Genomic DNA, 17,791 nt, shown 5'->3' on the forward strand with positions numbered 1-17,791 from the left:
CAGGATGGCCGGTGAAACGGGCTGCGGGGGACACACCGCTGGACCGAGGGACTGGTAAGTGGCTGTTTTTTTTTAAAAGTCAGCAGCTACAGTTTTTGACAGGGTGAACGGAACTCCGCTTTAACACTTTTCTGTGCTCGATGAGCATGTTGTATAAATTGACAAAATATAATTAATCAGGATTGAATATTTTCATTCCATTGTATATTTATGGGAAGCATAGAAAAGCTTATTACATGGTCACTTAATAATTCCTTTGAGCATACCTTTGTCCGTGATTCCAGCAGATGTGTTTTGGAATCTTTCTGGAGCGATTGCATTTCCTGTGTTGACCTTAATCCTGGTGCCTAGATCTACAGATTTATGCTGTCACACCAATCCCTGAAAGCCAGGAGGTTCTACAAAGAGAAGGTATTCCTGACAACATCAAAAGCTTTTACAAAGTGAATCATATCTGGAGGTTTCGCTATGATAGACCTTTTCACAAGGGTACAAAGGACAAGGAGAATGAATTCAAGGTATGGCTGAAAATTTCCTATGATGTATTAGAAGTGGGCAATGGAATCGGTGCCATAAAGGCAGTGTGTTTTTTGAACAGTGTGCAGAGTGCACAGGAGGTCACATTTCCCTCCTTACACATTTCCTATTTCTGCTATTTAACACAACCGAATAGTGTGTTAGCAGAAATGACTACTTTGCATTTGAATATTCCCAGCACCGAGAGCGCGAGAGCTTTCAATTACATGTAGATGTTTATCATCCGGATGAAAATGGGGATGTGAATTCCTTGAAAAGACTCTTGTCCTCTGGAGATTTTTCAGAGCTAAAGATAGGTTCCTATTTGACAGGATCACTGCACAGAGCTGTGCATACAATTTAGTATAAGACACAGCTCCAAATGAGACAATGTAGGTTTTATTTTCAAACATACACATCCTTTCATTTGGAGAGTTTTACAGGAAAAGAAAGAGCCATCGATTATTGCAGAACACCGGTTCTTCAGTTCAAAACATAAAATGCTGTATTTTAATCTTTTGATAAGTATGTTGTTTTATATTGGATGTGTAATATATTTCAACTATCTTTATTGCACTATTTAAACATAATAATTGTCCATTTATGCACATTTTAATTTTCTATGAATGCTAGTTCATTATCACATTTGTAGAGATCATTTAGATTTTTTTTTCTAAATACACCATTGTGTTATGAAGTATTCCTGTGACAGGAAAAGGAATTTAATGCAAACCTGTGGGATTGCTTTATTCAGCTCCAGGTAGTAAAAGATACACATCCAGGTGCTTGCAGGCATTTACAGATCACTGCTTTAATATGCAAAACTATGCCAGAGCTGGCATGGTTGCTATCAGGACCGCATCATCTTACTCTCACATTTCCCTAATAGCTAGTGAGGTCGCCCATTGCATTTGGTGGCCAAAAGGGAAGTGGTGAGTGGGCTAAATAGAGACCAATACCAGTTTTGGTGGCTTGTGGTATATGGAAGTAATTTGGGAAATGCAAAGTGTAAGGCAGTGTTTTTCAACCTTTTATCATTCAAGGAACCCTGTGGAATTATGCACAATCTTGGGGCACACCAGTCTGAGGGCTTGTTCACACCAGGAGGTGTGTCCGAGTGCGCTTACTTTTTTGCACATTCCTGCACGCATTGTTGTTTAATGGGCTGATCTATGCTTATGAAACACACAAAAAAAGGTGCTGGCATTTTTTTAAAACACATGGTACTGTACTAACATATGTTTTAGTGGGTGCCAGTGTATCACATTGCTAGGTGCGTGGGCATGTGATAACACAGAACAAACTCAGCTCAGACAGTAGTATATATTTGTATCACTGGGACTACCAAACCCATCATAAACAAACTGGCAACATTTGTAGTCTGTTGTTAGAATTCATTTTTCGGTTGAGCATTATATTTCAGCATATTGACATTGGCGCCCCTTTAAACTATTTTTCTTGGTCTTAAAACATATTATAAATATGTTTTGTCTTTTAGAGTCTATGGGTAGAACGAACAGCTTTGACGTTGGTGCAGAGTTTGCCTGGTATATCACGATGGTTCGAAGTTGAAAAACGTGAAGTGGTGAGTACAAGTGTCAGTCAAAAATAGTGTCGCACTCCACTACCAATTGCAATAATAAAATTGTGAATTAATAAAAAGTAAAAGTAAAATAAATAAAAGTCCAGCATCAAAAAATGTAAATCACTGCAATTATATTATTGCTGCAAACATGTCCTTATTAAGTCCGTGACTTTGATACTTCTGTGATACAAAACAATATAACCATGCAGTCCGCCAATCATAAAAAGTATTATACACCTTCACCGGTTGTGCTCTCATCTGGTGTATATGACCAAACCGTTAAGTGAGGTCATAAAAAGCTTGTGTCCCTTTAATTGGACTTAGTGGTATATGGGTAAGATTATCCCTTTTCCTTGGGATGGATGGATGAATGGAGTGTTCCTTCTTCCCAGCAGGGGGTCCCCTTCCTTCCTTATGGATTTTCCTGGAGCCAAATGGATGGATGGAAATATCCCTCTTCCCACTAGGGGGTCTCCTTGCTTCCTTAGGGATTTCTCTCCATAGGTGTGATAGCCATGAAATGTAATAAATAATATAGTGCCTTATCCTCTTTAAAATTAATTTATTAAAAAAAGTGGTGCACTCACATGTTTAACAAGTTAAGAACGCATTCAAATGTTGAAATTTTTATCCACAGTATAGTTTTTCAATGTTGCTGAATACTTGCTGTATATTGCTTTAAGTGTCGTGACATAAAAACCCTTCACCTACGTGTTATGCCACCAGGTCACGTGGCGTCATCAGGGGGAATTAATTGGACGGCATGACGCCCATTGATTTATATAGAGAACGACAGGTGCCATTTTGTTGTAGTCCGCATGGCGGCAGCCTTGTTTTTGGAGCCCAGTTTGAGTGTAGACACACAGAGATGTGTGTGTAGATTTCTCATACCAAGGATCCTTTTTACACCCTCAACTTACTGCGATGTGCTTGTTACACCCAAATTTAATCAATGTGCCTAATTGAAAACTGTGGGTGCGCAAGCATTAAAAAACTATATAATACTTACTAGTACTGGCTACCTATTGCTATACTATGCGCCTATTTACAATGGTGTATGTATTTGGGTGTCAATGATCTAAATAATTACAAATAGCTAAAAACATTTGGAATTGGTATAACCTTCTAAATACCGAAATACAATTGTATTCTTAAAGAATATTCTTATACCTAAATAAATAAAGGCACGTTAAGGTAATAGAACCTCTCTATTTGGGGGTATAAGGGGGTATTCCACCTATAGTGTCACTTTGTTTCTTAGAGCATTACTTTGTGTAATATAAAAATTACAGATATCTCTACAGTTAGGTACGCTGTTATTAAATAAACATGTTAATTCTATAAATTGTCTAAGTGCTTGTGGTTTAATTGACATTACATAAAATATAACATTGGTGTGGGGGTGCCCACTAAAATATTTCAGAAGATCCTGCAATTGTTGGAGGTTGCTAGTCATAGGCTCTTGCAGCTTTGCTCTAGAAATCCAAGTTGTATTTAATCTTTATATATTCAATATCCTCCTTTCAGGGACTTCCAGCATAATTCTGTTCCCGGTGTTTTTTTTTTTCTTTTTTAGCTCTACGGGTAATTCTAGGCTGGGGTATCTGAAAAGGAGCCTAGTAAACTGGGGGTATTGAATTAAAATTCACGGAGGTCAAACCAGTAAAATTTTCTTCTGGCAGAGGTCTGAACCACATTTTTTTTTCATCCCTCTTCTTCTATAGCACAATCCCCTACATCAGTGTCTTCAGTCCCTCCCCCTTTACAATAGTGTACTGCACCCTCTTCATATCACACAACCCCTTTATTCACAGCAGTCCTCAACCCACCTTCAAATCATCACCCCCGCCCCAAGTACTGTCTTCTGCCCCCTTCACAATCTGCCCTTCCCCACAGTAATGTCCTCTGCCTCTTTCCATCCCCCCACAGTACTGTCCTCTGCTCCCCTTCATATTCCCCCTGCCCCACAGCAGTACTGTCCTTTGCTTCTTCACAACTCCCCCCCCCGCCACACAGTACTGTACATTGCCCCTTTCACCCCCCCCCCACCCGCAGAACTGCGCCCCCTTCACATACCCTGTCCCACAACACTGCCCCCCTGTACATCTATTGTCTCACCACGGCACTGTCCCCCTCTCACAGTGCATACCGCCCCCCAACAGTAGTGAGCTCTGCCCTCTTCACAACAAACACCCATCCCCATAGCACTGCCCCTTCATTCCCTCACCCCAAAGTACTGCCCCTGTTTCACATCACAACCCCTCCCATAGTAGTGCTGCTCACATCATACCCCCTCCCCCCCCCCCCCCCACACACACACACACACATACACACACACCACACCCGGAGTGTCCTCTGCCCCCTACTCTCTCCTACCTTAGAGCAGAGAGTGGGAGGAAGAACATTTCTGGACTGAGTGTGTGTGAGAGGCACAGCACAGCATTAAACAAAGTGCAGGAGCTGCTAGGTTTAACTTTCTGTAGTAATCAGCAGGTGATTGGCTGCTAGGACTACCCTCCATCCTAGCAACCAATCACCTACGGGTTAACTGAACAAGTTAACCCCAGCAGCTCCTGCTCAAGCACTCCGTTTTTAGTGATGTGCCTCTCGCACTCTGTTCAATGTTTTGCCTCCCACGCTCCATTCAGTGCTGTGCCCTCCTGCATTTGGTCCAGAAATATCCCGTATTCCGCTCCACACTCTGCCGTTATATTAACAGAGGCAGAGGCTGGGGGAAATAAGCTGCTCCTAAATGTCGTGACCACAGGTCGGGATGGAACAGTGATTCAGTCTGCATCTGGACCACGTTGTGTCATTTAGTGATGCCTGATGTAGATGCTTGGATTAAGGTGCTCTTGTAACTATTTTGTGACTAGGCAATGACATTAACTCTTCAGAACTGGCCATTCCTGGAGTGAATTCTAAATTACACTTAAAATTGATACTGAACAAGTGGGTAAAACCATATTACATTAATTGATGATCTACTAGATGTCCAAGTACTAACATAAAATGTTCTACTTTAACAAACTGTTCTTATGGTAAACTGGAACTAGGTGGCTTAATTAGTTCTGAGTTAACTAGAGAAATAACTAGTCGCCTAAGATTATTTTGTGAGCATATTCTCTGTATTCTATTAGAAGTCTTTACATCAACGTTTAATTTGTTAATTATAAAGATGAGTATATATTTTCTAACATTACACACCCTCTGTATGTGGAGAATTTACCATCCATATTTAGGTTAAAATGGTCAGTGGGTGATGAGTGAGCATCCAGGGCCATTGTTCCAGTTCTGGGGAAGTCGCTTAAGTACAGCTCAGATTACATTTGGTGCAACACAATGTCTGACAACTGCAAATATCTGTACTGAGCCAGTTTGTTTAGTACAGCCTTCTGAAGACTGGGTCTGGGGATGATTGCTAAATGTATAAAATGTCTGCATAAGGGGTTTTATATTGGTGTGCCAGGTTGCATTAAGATTTGTCACAATATGATTAGTCCTACAATAATTCTTAAACATGTTTGAGACTATACATACTGCTTTAAAACATAATTTCCTCAGGATGATCTACAGTGGGGATCGAAAGTTTGGGCACCCCAGCTAAAAATTTGTATTAATGTGCATAAAGAAGCCAAGGAAAGATGGAAAAATCTCCAAAAGGCATCAAATTACAGATTAGACATTCTTATAATATGTCAACAAAAGTTAGATTTTATTTCCATCATTTACACTTTCAAAATAACAGAAAACAAAAAAATGGCGTCTGCAAAAGTTTGGGCACCCTGCAGAATTTATAGCATGCACTGCCCCCTTTGCCAAGCTGAGACCTGCCAGTGTCATGGATTGTTCTCAATCATCGTCTGGGAAGACCAGGTGATGTCAATCTCAAAGGTTTTAAATGCCCAGACTCATCTGACCTTGCCCCAACAATCAGCACCATGGGTTCTTCTAAGCAGTTGTCTAGAAAACTGAAACTGAAAATAGTTGACGCTCACAAAGCTGGAGAAGGCTATAAGAAGATAGCAAAGCGTTTTCAGATGTCAATATCCTCTGTTCGGAATGTAATTAAGAAATGGCAGTCATCAGGAACAGTGGAAGTTAAAGCAACATCTGGAAGACCAAGAAAAATATCAGACAGAACAGCTCGCAGGATTGTGAGAAAAACAATTCATAACCCACGTTTGACTGCACGATCCCTCCAGAAAGATCTGGCAGACACTGGAGTTGTGGTACACTATTCCACTATAAAGAGATACTTGTACAAATATGGTCTTCATGGAAGAGTCATCAGAAGAAAACCTCTTCTACGTCCTCACCACAAAAATCATCGTTTGAACTTTGCAAATGAACATATAGACAAGCCTGATGCATTTTGGAAACAAGTTCTGTGGACCGATGAGGTTAAAATTGAACTTTTTGGCCGGAATGAGCAAAGGTACGTTTGGAGAAGAAGGGGCACAGAATTTAATGAAAAGAACCTCTGTCCAACTGTTAAGCATGGGGTTGGATCAATCATGCTTTGGGGTTGTGTTGCAGCCAGTGGCACAGGGAACATCTCACGAGTAGAAGGAAAAATGGATTCAATAAAATTTCAGCAAATTTTGGATGGTAACTTGATGCCATCTGTGAAAAAGCTGAAGTTAAAGAGAGGATGGCTTCTACAAATGGATAATGATCCTAAACACACCTCGAAATCCACGGGGGATTACATCAAGAGGCGTAAACTGAAGGTTTTGCCATGGCCTTCACAATCTCCTGACCTCAACATAATTGAAAATCTATGGATAGACCTTAAAAGAGCAGTGCGTGACAGACAGCCCAGAAATCTCAGAGAACTGGAAGACTTTTGTAAGGAAGAATGGGCAAAGATACCTCAAACAAGAATTGAAAGACTCTTGGCTGGCTGCAAAAAGCGTTTACAAGCTGTGATACTTGCCAAAGGGGGCAGTACAAGATATTAACTCTGCAGGGGCCCAAACTTTTGCAGACGCCATTTTTTTGTTTTCTGTTATTTTGAAAGTGTAAATGATGGAAATAAAATCTAACTTTTGTTAACATATTATAAGAATGTCTAATCTGTAATGTGATGCCTTTTGGAGATTTTTCCATCTTTCCTTGGCTTCTTTATGCACATTAATACAAATTTTTAGATGGGGTGCCCAAACTTTCGATCCCCACTGTATATACATTGTAAGGGTTTTAGCAAACTTTGTTGCAGATTTTTACCCTTTTCTGTTCTATTGCTTGTTTTACCATGTTCTTTTCCAGGCTGAATCTTGATTGTGAGATGTTGCCTTTATTATAAAACCTGAGTAAATCTCAGTGTTCCAATGAGAAACACTGAAGTATTTACATCCTTTTAAAAACAGTCAAACCTTAGGGAGTAACATTTGACAGTTTCAGAAAATTGCAGCAATAGCAGATTGAAATGGAAGGGTAATTTTAAAAAACATTACATTACAAAATGACTTATGTTGTTATACAGTATATGTTATGTTAATTTTTTTTATGATATTCCTTTTAACCGCCTTACTATTGCCATATTGTTAAAAAAAAAATGTGATGGACATTTATTTCTGGAGCCCTATTTAGAATCATCACTCCAGAAATACTCTTGGGTGGCAAGTGCTCCCATTAATGGCTGTCAGTTGAGTTGTCCTTAGTTCACACACAGTGAGGGAAATTTGCTATGACTAGAGCACCTGGAATAAGGAAACTCAGGCTTCATGCACACTGGGCGTTTTAATAATTCTGGTAACATTAGCTGTGTAAAGTCACATTAAAAACATGAGTTTTTCTGTGTTTTTTTAGCGTTTTTGTATTAGCATTTATCGGGGCTTTGCCGCGTTTTTGTCGTTTGCGTTTTTTAGAGTTTTTTTTTTTTAAAAGAAATATTTTTTTTGCTCAAAAAAAGTCCAGAAACACTGGTTTGCCATGATTTACCATGTGTTTACCGCATTTTGCCGTGTTTTTCAGCGTTAGTGCATTTTTACAGCTAAAAAACTACTCTAGAAACCCACTACTTCTGGGGTTATTTCCAGCCAAAAAACGTTGATTACATTCTGTGTGTACATGGACACATGGGATAACATGCTGGGGAGTTTACTGGCTGTAGAAAAAAACATTAAAAGCCAAAAACAGCAGCTGTAAAACCGTCTAGTGTGCATGAGGACCCAAAGTGTTACTAAACCCACAATAGTCAAATCAATCTGTATATGCAGTAAAGCGTGCTTGTTATACTCATTGTGGAACATAAGGGGTTAATCGTCTGCATTGTGCAAAAAGGCTGTTTGATCCTTTCTTCTCTACCCCTCCTCTTCTTGAAATGACCACCTGATACAGACTGAATCCCTAGTCACAGGCATATGCTCAGTTTGGTGTGTATTGTTAGAGAGGTTTTGTTTTTTCTTGGGAGAGTGCATGTGATCAGCACAGGGCCAATCAGCACTGCCCATACAGAAGGTCAAGGGTTTCACATCCTCCTAGAACAGAAAGAAAACTCCTCCTACAAGCTTTAACCAGTGCTCTGCTGAAGTCACAAGACTGCTCTACCTGCTGATGAGAAAAGGTATTTAGCAGTTTATATTTACTAAAATAATTGCATTTCCATTTTCTGTGTACTGTGGGAGACCAGATATAGCGAATGCAGGGTCCTGGGTTTAGTAACACTTTAACTGAACAACAGCATAGCTGAAGATGGAAACCGATTGGTTACTATGTACAGATACTTCAGTTTTATTAACCCCCCCCCCCACTTCGGGTGCAAAGCTGATCTGAGCAGTTCTGTACCACATAATTGTTATAATGACCAATCACAGTGATTACATGATGAAAACAGTGCAGTGTGTTTACATCTGTGAGCTCTCCCCTTCCTCTTACAATGGAAAAAGGGATCTAAGCAGCAACTAATGAATGAATTATTAATTCATGCATTCATTCACCTTCCTTATCCTGCACATTTGATCATTAGCCACTTCATCATCATTCTCCCATTGTATGTGACCTGTACATTAACCCCTTCACCACCTCCTCTTTGTGTATGAACTGTACATTTTATTATCTAGTGCAGCATTGCCAAGCTTCCTGTTTTAACCGCCTTAACCCCCTGCATTTTTCTTCATTTCAAAAACCCATCTTGCAATATCTACTTTCCAGAAAAGAGGTCATTTTATAGGTTTAAATACCAACAAAAAAGCTCAAAAGATAATACAAAAATAATTTTGGGTACAGTGTTGCATGAGTATTTTTCAGTCAACCTTATCAGTGATGAAAATCGAAAATTGGGCCCTGTAATGAAGGGCTATTATAGGCTAGTACTGAAGTGCATAACTTCCTATATAACCGATTTCAGAGACATCTTGCAGATGAATATTCAAAACAAGCAACAAAACCTGGGCATAGTGTGACCATTACAAGTATACTAATTTAATCATTGTATTAAATTACTACAGTAATATATATAATCAAAGATCCCTTTTCAATAGAAACTTGCATTATAAGCTTTATTTTGTTGCCTACTTAACCTCTTTCTTCTGACGGTCTTTATCTATGAGGCCGCATATCTACGTACAGTCAGGTCCATAAATATTGGGACATCGACACAATTCTAACATTTTTGGCTCTATACACCACCACAATAGATTTGAAATAAAATTAACAAGATGCGCTTTAACTGCAGACTGTCAGCTTTAATTTGAGGGTATTTACATCCAAATCAGGTGAACGGTGTAGGAATTACAACAGTTTGCATATGTGCCTCCCACTTGTTAAGGGACCAAAAGTAATGGGACAGAATAATAATCATAAATCAAACTTTCACTTTTTAATACTTGGTTGCAAATCCTTTGCAGTCAATTACAGCCTGAAGTCTGGAACGCATAGACATCACCAGACGCTGGGTTTCATCCCTGGTGATGCTCTGCCAGGCCTCTACTGCAACTGTCTTCAGTTCCTGCTTGTTCTTGGGGCATTTTCCCTTCAGTTTTGTCTTCAGCAAGTGAAATGCATGCTCAATCGGATTCAGGTCAGGTGATTGACTTGGCCATTGCATAACATTCCACTTCTTCCCTTAAAAAACTCTTTGATTGCTTTTGCAGTATGCTTTGGGTCATTGTCCATCTGCACTGTGAAGCGGCGTCCAATGAGTTCTGAAGCATTTGGCTGAATATGAGCAGATAATATTGCCCGAAACACTTCAGAATTCATCCTGCTGCTTTTGTCAGCAGTCACATCATCAATAAATACAAGAGAACCAGTTCCATTGGCAGCCATACATGCCCACGCCATGACACTACCACCACCATGCTTCACTGATGAGGTGGTATGCTTAGGATCATGAGCAGTTCCTTTCCTTCTCCATACTCTTCTCTTCCCATCACTCTGGTACAAGTTGATCTTGGTCTCATCTGTCCATAGGATGTTGTTCCAGAACTGTGAAGGCTTTTTTACATGTCGTTTGGCAAACTCTAATCTGGCCTTCCTGTTTTTGAGGCTCACCAATGGTTTACATCTTGTGGTGAACCCTCTGTATTCACTCTGGTGAAGTCTTCTCTTGATTGTTGACTTTGACACACATACACCGACCTCCTGGAGAGTGTTCTTGATCTGGCCAACTGTTGTGAAGGGTGTTTACTTCACCAAGGAAAGAATTCTTCGGTAATCCACCACAGTTGTTTTCCGTGGTCTTCCGGGTCTTTTGGTGTTGCTGAGCTCACCGGTGCGTTTCTTCTTTTTAAGAATGTTCCAAACAGTTGTTTTGGCCACGCCTAATGTGTTTGCTATCTCTCTGATGGGTTTGTTTTGTTTTTTTCAGCCTAATGATGGCTTGCTTCACTGATAGTGACAGCTCTTTGGATCTCATCTTGAGAGTTGACAGCAACAGATTCCAAATGCAAATAGCACACTTGAAATTAACTCTGGACCTTTTATCTGCTCATTGTAATTGGGATAATGAGGGAATAACACACACCTGGCCATGGAACAGCTGAGAAGCCAATTGTCCCATTACTTTTGGTCCCTTAACAAGTGGGAGGCACATATGCAAACTGTTGTAATTCCTACACCGTTCACCTGATTTGGATGTAAATACCCTCAAATTAAAGCTGACAGTATTCAGTTAAAGCACATCTTGTTTGTTTCATTTCAAATCCATTGTGGTGGTGTATAGAGCCAAAAATGTTAGAATTGTGTCGATGTCCCAATATTTATGGACCTGACTGTACCTGTCTTTGTGCTGGGAGCTGCGAGCCCTGGGTCTTGTACAAACAATTGGGTCACCTGATCCCTTTGATAGCCTCTGATTGGTTATCACAGTGATCAGTTTTCTTTCTGTTCTGAATGAAGAGAAAGCTGCATTGTAAATACAATAAAAAAATGAAAAATAAAGAAAACAAAAGCTAGATCAAGGTTTGATCTAGGTCAGTGCTGGGGTTAGAGTTAAGGTGAAGGTAAGCGTCAAAGGTCAGGTTAGTATATTTTTTAAAGCATTTTTTCAATTGGTATCACTGTGTTTTAGGTAGGATAAAAAGGCAAAATGTGCACCATTGTTTCTGGGCCCTAATACGGATACAGACAGCAAATCGCATAGACTTATGGGGTATTGCTGCAATCAGCAGGAGCAGGAGAATTTATTTTGGGTTGTTTCTTGGTGGTAATTTATGGTAATGCTAAGAAATATACAGCTAAAAATAAATATATATATTTTTTTTACTATTTTGGGCCAGTTTTGTTTTTGGATAATAATAGAAAAAAAAATCAAGAGATATCCATTGCCATTTACCATCAAAAGAAAGCATAATTTGTCCTGAAACATAAGGTATAAGCCACCTGGATACACAAAGTAGTTGTGATGATATGTACAATTTTACCCACTAAAGGATTATATATATATATATATATATATATATGCCCTCTCCACTAGCACCTGTACCAGGGGTATTTGCTTAAAGCAGTGGACCTGTCTGAAAGGCTATAAGGTGGGCCCTATGGGTTGTGGTGCATGCAGACACATTGCACTGAACATTGTTGTTACACAGAGTCTGAGTTGACTTACATAGTATAAAATGTGACAGTGTTGAACAGGGGATCTTTGGAGGGGCCAGGGCCCAACATTAGATGCCACTGACCCCTGAAATTTGCATCATTATTGAGCCCTGAATTCTGTATCACTACATACCTTTGAGTCATTGCTGTCTTCTGAACTCTTCATCACTTACTCCAGTCCCCTGAATTCTGCATCGCTTACAGCTGAGCCCTGACTCATTACTAACCTCTGAACTCTGCGTAATTTGATATTGACCCATGAACCCTGTGTCACTTAGTACTGACCCATGAACTTTGTGTCACTTAATACTAACTTCTGAACTCTATATCACTTACTGCTGACCATTTGCACTCTGCATCACTTATTCCTGACCCCTGAACTCTGCGTCACTTACTGCTGACCTCTAAACTCTACGTCACTTATTACTGACCATTTGAACTCTGCGTCACTTATTCCTGACCCCTGAACTCTGCATCACTTATTGCTGACCATTTGAACTCTGCGTCACTTATTCCTGACCCCTGAACTCTGCACCACTTATTCTTGACCCCTAAACTCTGCGTCACTGCTGACCTCTAAACGCTGCATCACTTACTGCTGACCTCTAAACTCTGCATTACTTACTGCTGACCTCTAAACTCTGCATCACTTACTGTTACAAGATATTTTCTTTCAAATGCAATTTAAACAAGATAATCAGTGTTATTCACCTAACCTGACAGTGGTAATAAGGGTATGGTTGATCGGTTTATATATTTTTTCGAATTTGTTGCATCATAGCTACTGTTCAAAGGTTTTTTATGTTTTGCATCTCCAACATGCTTTCCCAGCTTAGAAAACAAAACCCTAGTGTCTGTGGCCTTAACTTGCAGGTCAAGCTTGTGAAAGTACACTGTAAGACTTGCTTTTGTTTCTCTATCTATGAATGTTATGTATGTAATGGCTGTTGGTAAACCTTCCAGTGCCAGCTGCAGGGGTATTTTGCGTTTCCTAAAAGCGACATTCTATTGAAGCAAAACATATATATGAAAAACAACAGCTGCTTTGTAGTGACAATCTTGCTGAAGCAAACAAATGTTTCTTTATGTATGTACAATCTGCAAGATACTATAATGTTAATGTTCTAACTTGATAAAATAAATCGGCACTTAAACATATGCCTTGATCATTTCTCTTGTGAGTGATGCTTAAATTAGAATATAAGGGTAATATTTCTTTGCACTAACGGACATTCACGTCCAAAAATAAAAAATAAAAAAGTTTGTAGTATTAAAGCTAAATTACAGGCAACTCAAAAAAAATAAAAGCCAATGAATGCAGTAATGTTTTCATTATTTTTTTTTTTTTGTGAAACTAGTGTACATACCTGATTTTGATTTGAGTTCAGCCTCTTGCAATCTACTGTTTAGCAGTACCCTGGCTGGGAGAAGATGTGGCAGCACTTGGAGCCATTTTGCTGTGCTGCATGCACATTTGCTTCAAGGAATATGCTGAAAGGAGACGAGTGCTTAGGGATGATCTAATTAGTTGCCGCTTCTTTAATAGTCAGTCACAGGCAGGGAGGTGACAAGACAATTTTTCACAACATGAGCAGAGAAAAGTCAGGTCACCAGAATATGGTGTAAGGCTGAATTCACATATTTGGGGTCAGGGGCGGACTGACAACTCATGGGGCCCCCGGGCAATAGGCGATCATGGGGCCCCTATGTCCTTGCCCACACTAAAAAAAAAAAAGCCTATAAAAGATACCAGGGGCATTTCATGGGGCCCCCTACTGACCCCTTGCCCTCGGGCAGTGCCCAAGTGCTCGAATGGTCAGTCCGCCCCTGTTCGGGGTGCGTTACTGACCCTTACTAGCATATGTAAAAGATCTTAAGTACTGCACTGTGAACTTCAACTGAATAACTCTCTCAGGTGATAATAATGGTCACTGGGACAGATTTTGTAGCCTTCCTGATCATCTGATCGCTGGAATAGTCAATTTTCTTATATCAATGATACCCAACAAAAATAAAAAAAAATCCCCTAAAGTAAATCCAACATCAATCATGATGCCCGCCGCCACCGCCGACCGAAAAAAAAAAAGGCTCAGCTTTCGAAGCTGGCTCCTGCTGTCTGACAGCTCCACCAGCCTGAGAGTTCTTAAATATCTAAAGGCTGGGGCCACACGGTGATGCCGCCAGGGCATGCTGGGTCGGGGGCGGGGTCACTTTTTTCTTTTTCTCTTTTTGGGTTGGCGGTGGGCATAGTTATTGATGTTGAATCTACTTTGGGGGACATTTTTTTAATTTTTGTTGTTTTAATAAAGGACTTGTCAAAGACTGTCTACTGTCATTTTTTACACTACACTTTTTTTTTTTGTGAATTTTTGTGGGGTATTGTGTACCCCATACTCATTCACATGGGGGGGTGGCAGGATCTGGGGGCCCCCTTGTTAAGGGGGGCCTCCAGATTCTGATAAGCTGCCCGCCTGCAGACCCCCACAACCACAGGCCAGGGTTGTGGGAAAGAGGCCCTTGTCCCCATCAACATGCTTTGAGGGGGGGGGGAAGCCCTCCTGCCCCAAAGCACCTCCTCATGTTGAGGGCATGCGCCCTGGTACGGTTCAGGGGGGATGGACGCTTACTAGTGCCCTCCTTTCCTGACCTGCTGGGCTGCATGTTCAAAAAAAGGGTATGGTATAGGTTTTCAGGGATTGACCCCATGCCATTTAAAAAACAATTTTGGCATAGGGGTTCCCTTCAAAATCCATACCAGACCGTTTTTTGTTTTTTTTTGATAAATTTTTAATTGCCAACAATTCTTTTTACATTCAGTTGTCAGTGGGGAACCCTGCCGACAGCTGAAACATTACCGCATGTTTTCACTACTAAAATACCACATGACTTAATAAAATAACTTTGTGCAGTATCTTACCGCATACTCGGATGTGGTAAGATACCCCTTAGTGTATTGTCCCCAAGTTCCTTTAAATATCATGACTGGGAGGTCCCCTTAAAGTTGCACATATGCACAATGTATAGAACCTGCTGCAGCAGGACTGAAATTATTTGAAAAAATTACATTTTTGACAGTAAATTATAATTTTTTAAGGCTCTTTAGGCCTGGTAAAACTTTTAAGGGGAACCCCCCCCCCTAAAATGGGGTCCACCCTAAATTCCTACCAGACCCTGATCCGAGCACAGGACTGGCAGGCCAGGAAAAAGAGGGGGGTTTAATGAGCACCCCCCCTTTTCCTTCCTTCCTGAACCGTTCCAGGCCACATGCCCTTAACATGGGGAGGAGGGTGCTTTGGGGCCTCCCCCCTCCCAAAGCACCTATGCTCATTGGGGACAAGGGCCTCTTCCCCTATCCCTGGCCTGTGGTTGTGGGGTCTGTGGGGGGTGCCTTCTTGCAATCTGGAAGCTCCCTTTACAAAGGGGCCTCCAGATCCTGGCCCCCCTTTGTGAATGAGTATGGTGTACATAGTACTGCTACTCATTAACAAAAAAAAGTGTAGAGTAAAAAATGACAATAGACAGTCTTTGAGAAGTTCTTTATTAAAAAAAAAAAAAAGGGTTCCATCGATGTCACAGTGTCCATCACCATCAGCACCAACTCACCGAAATAAAAAAGAACCCATAACCTGCAGACCTGTCTGCACCTGCCGAGCACTTGTTGCATCTGACATTTGCCTGTCAGATGTGATGTCACATCTGACATTTGCCTGTCAGATGTGATGTCACCACTAGCTCTGCCCAATTGTGCTGTGATTGGCCAAAGCATTGCACCTGACCTGTGGTTAGGTGCATTGCTTTGGCCAATCAGAGCGCAGTACATTGTGGGGTGCGGTGGGCGAAAAGCCCACCCAGTGCCCTAAATGTTCATGTTTACAGAACACACTAACACCCGATGTTATAGCAGAATTTATGTTAGACTTGAACAGCAAGGCCATCATCCCTAGTCTCAACCCTGTAAGTGTTACATCGGCAAGACAGCTTGTTCTGTTTAAAAACAACAGACCTACTGGCAGGATCACAGGTAAAAGTAAAGGAAAAAAAAGCTTAAAAATAAATAACATAAAACCACAGCAGCCTTACATCTAAGTTTTGGTAAGCTGCAATATAATAAATGTTTGCTTTTGGGTTTATTACCGCTTTAAATCATAGCATTACCTGGACAATAACACACCTGTGAAATTATAGGACTTAGAAAAGTCATTTAGATAACCAGGTTAGCAATCATCCAGCATGCAATCCTGTTTCCAGGTAATCCTTAATATTTTTACCTGGTTTTTCTTTCTCATTTTTATGGACTTTTCTATGAATTATTTTATCAGATCAGAGTTTGAATAATGTATCACATAAAATTTTAGGTGGAAATGAGTCCCTTGGAAAATGCCATTGAAGTCCTGGAAAACAAGAATCAGCAGCTGCGAACTTTGATTAGTCAGTGTCAGACGCGACAGATGCAGAACATTAACCCGCTGACAATGTGTCTGAATGGAGTTATTGATGCTGCAGTTAATGGAGGAGTTTCTAGGTATCAAGAGGTAAGTTGAGTTATGCAGGAATGTACCGGTAAATGCAAATTGTTAATGTTTTTAATTTGCAAATTTAGGTAAAGGCAACAGTTTTTCATATTGCTTATTTGCTATATTATATATGCTTATTTGTTGCATTAAGTTCTACTAAATAATTAACACTCAAACTGTTATCTACTGTATACAGAGCCAACATGTAAAGTCCACAGAAAGGTGTAATTAATTTCATACAACAAACTCAATTTAAATTAATACCTTCTTTTAAAAAGGTTTAAGAGAATAAATAATATTTTTTGAGGTGAGAGAAATAGTTTGGGGTCAAAGTTTAGCTTTCTAGCCTGTATTTTTGGGTTGCTGCGCCTAGTTATCTACATTCCTTGCACAGGTAACAATAGCAAATGTAAGCTGGTGTAAAGAGTTAGACTGTTTGACATGGTACAGCTATGCAGGTTATGGTGACATGGGCTAAAAGCAGCTGAAAAGCCCTCCATGTAAGTAGTAAGAAACGTAGAACCTTACTAAAAAAAAAAAAAAAGTATTTGCATGTCTCACTTCAATTACTGATTCCAAATATGAATCCAATTGCACAGAAGGTACAGGAGGCTAATGTTTCATGTACTTTATAGTAGTTCTATAAGTAAGTGCTAAAGGAAACCCCAGGATTTGAGAGTGAGAACTAACACCACCCCTCTCACTTCCTGTAATATCAGCAAAGTGGCAATGGGCCCTGTGACTCCCTAACACAGTCAAAGGCTATAAGATGGACTCTGGAAGCTAGTAAGAAAATAAATACTATGTTCATTTTTATATCTGTCAGGGGTGTGGACATTTTTTTTTATTAAAAACTACATGTCCATGGAACTAAATCGGGGTCCCAATCTACTTGTCCCTCATGACAATCTACTTGTCCTGATAAAAAACAAATTCTGTCCATAACGGACAATTATGGACAGTTTGGAAATCACCTGAAATTTACAAACTGTCCATAAATTTAGGGATGGTTAGCAACCCTGATAGGAGGGGAGAGGCGGAAGACAGAGAGAAGAGGCTGTGTCCCCTAAAGCACTCTGATCTGGTAGACATTTCATGCAGTGCATGCTTCATCTCCTTTACTGCTGAAGGT

General features: G+C 40.3%; 1 protein-coding gene across 2 annotated transcripts in view; it reads left to right on the top strand.

The window, feature by feature from the left end:
- The window catches only part of DOCK4 (dedicator of cytokinesis 4), a 409,224-nt gene that overhangs the window by 339,661 nt on the left and 51,772 nt on the right, over positions 1-17,791 (top strand). For both annotated transcript variants that reach the window (XM_089673954.1, XM_089673955.1), the window contains 3 exons: positions 352-518; positions 2,015-2,101; positions 16,501-16,677. In XM_089673954.1, the coding sequence (XP_089530080.1) occupies positions 352-518; positions 2,015-2,101; positions 16,501-16,677 (431 nt within the window). The remainder of the gene's footprint in view (positions 1-351; positions 519-2,014; positions 2,102-16,500; positions 16,678-17,791) is intronic.

This window comes from Staurois parvus, unplaced genomic scaffold (genome assembly GCF_062004578.1).
Source record: "Staurois parvus isolate SC_StPar_1 unplaced genomic scaffold, SC_StPar_1.0 ptg000147l, whole genome shotgun sequence".
NCBI classification, from domain to species: Eukaryota; Metazoa; Chordata; class Amphibia; order Anura; family Ranidae; genus Staurois; species Staurois parvus.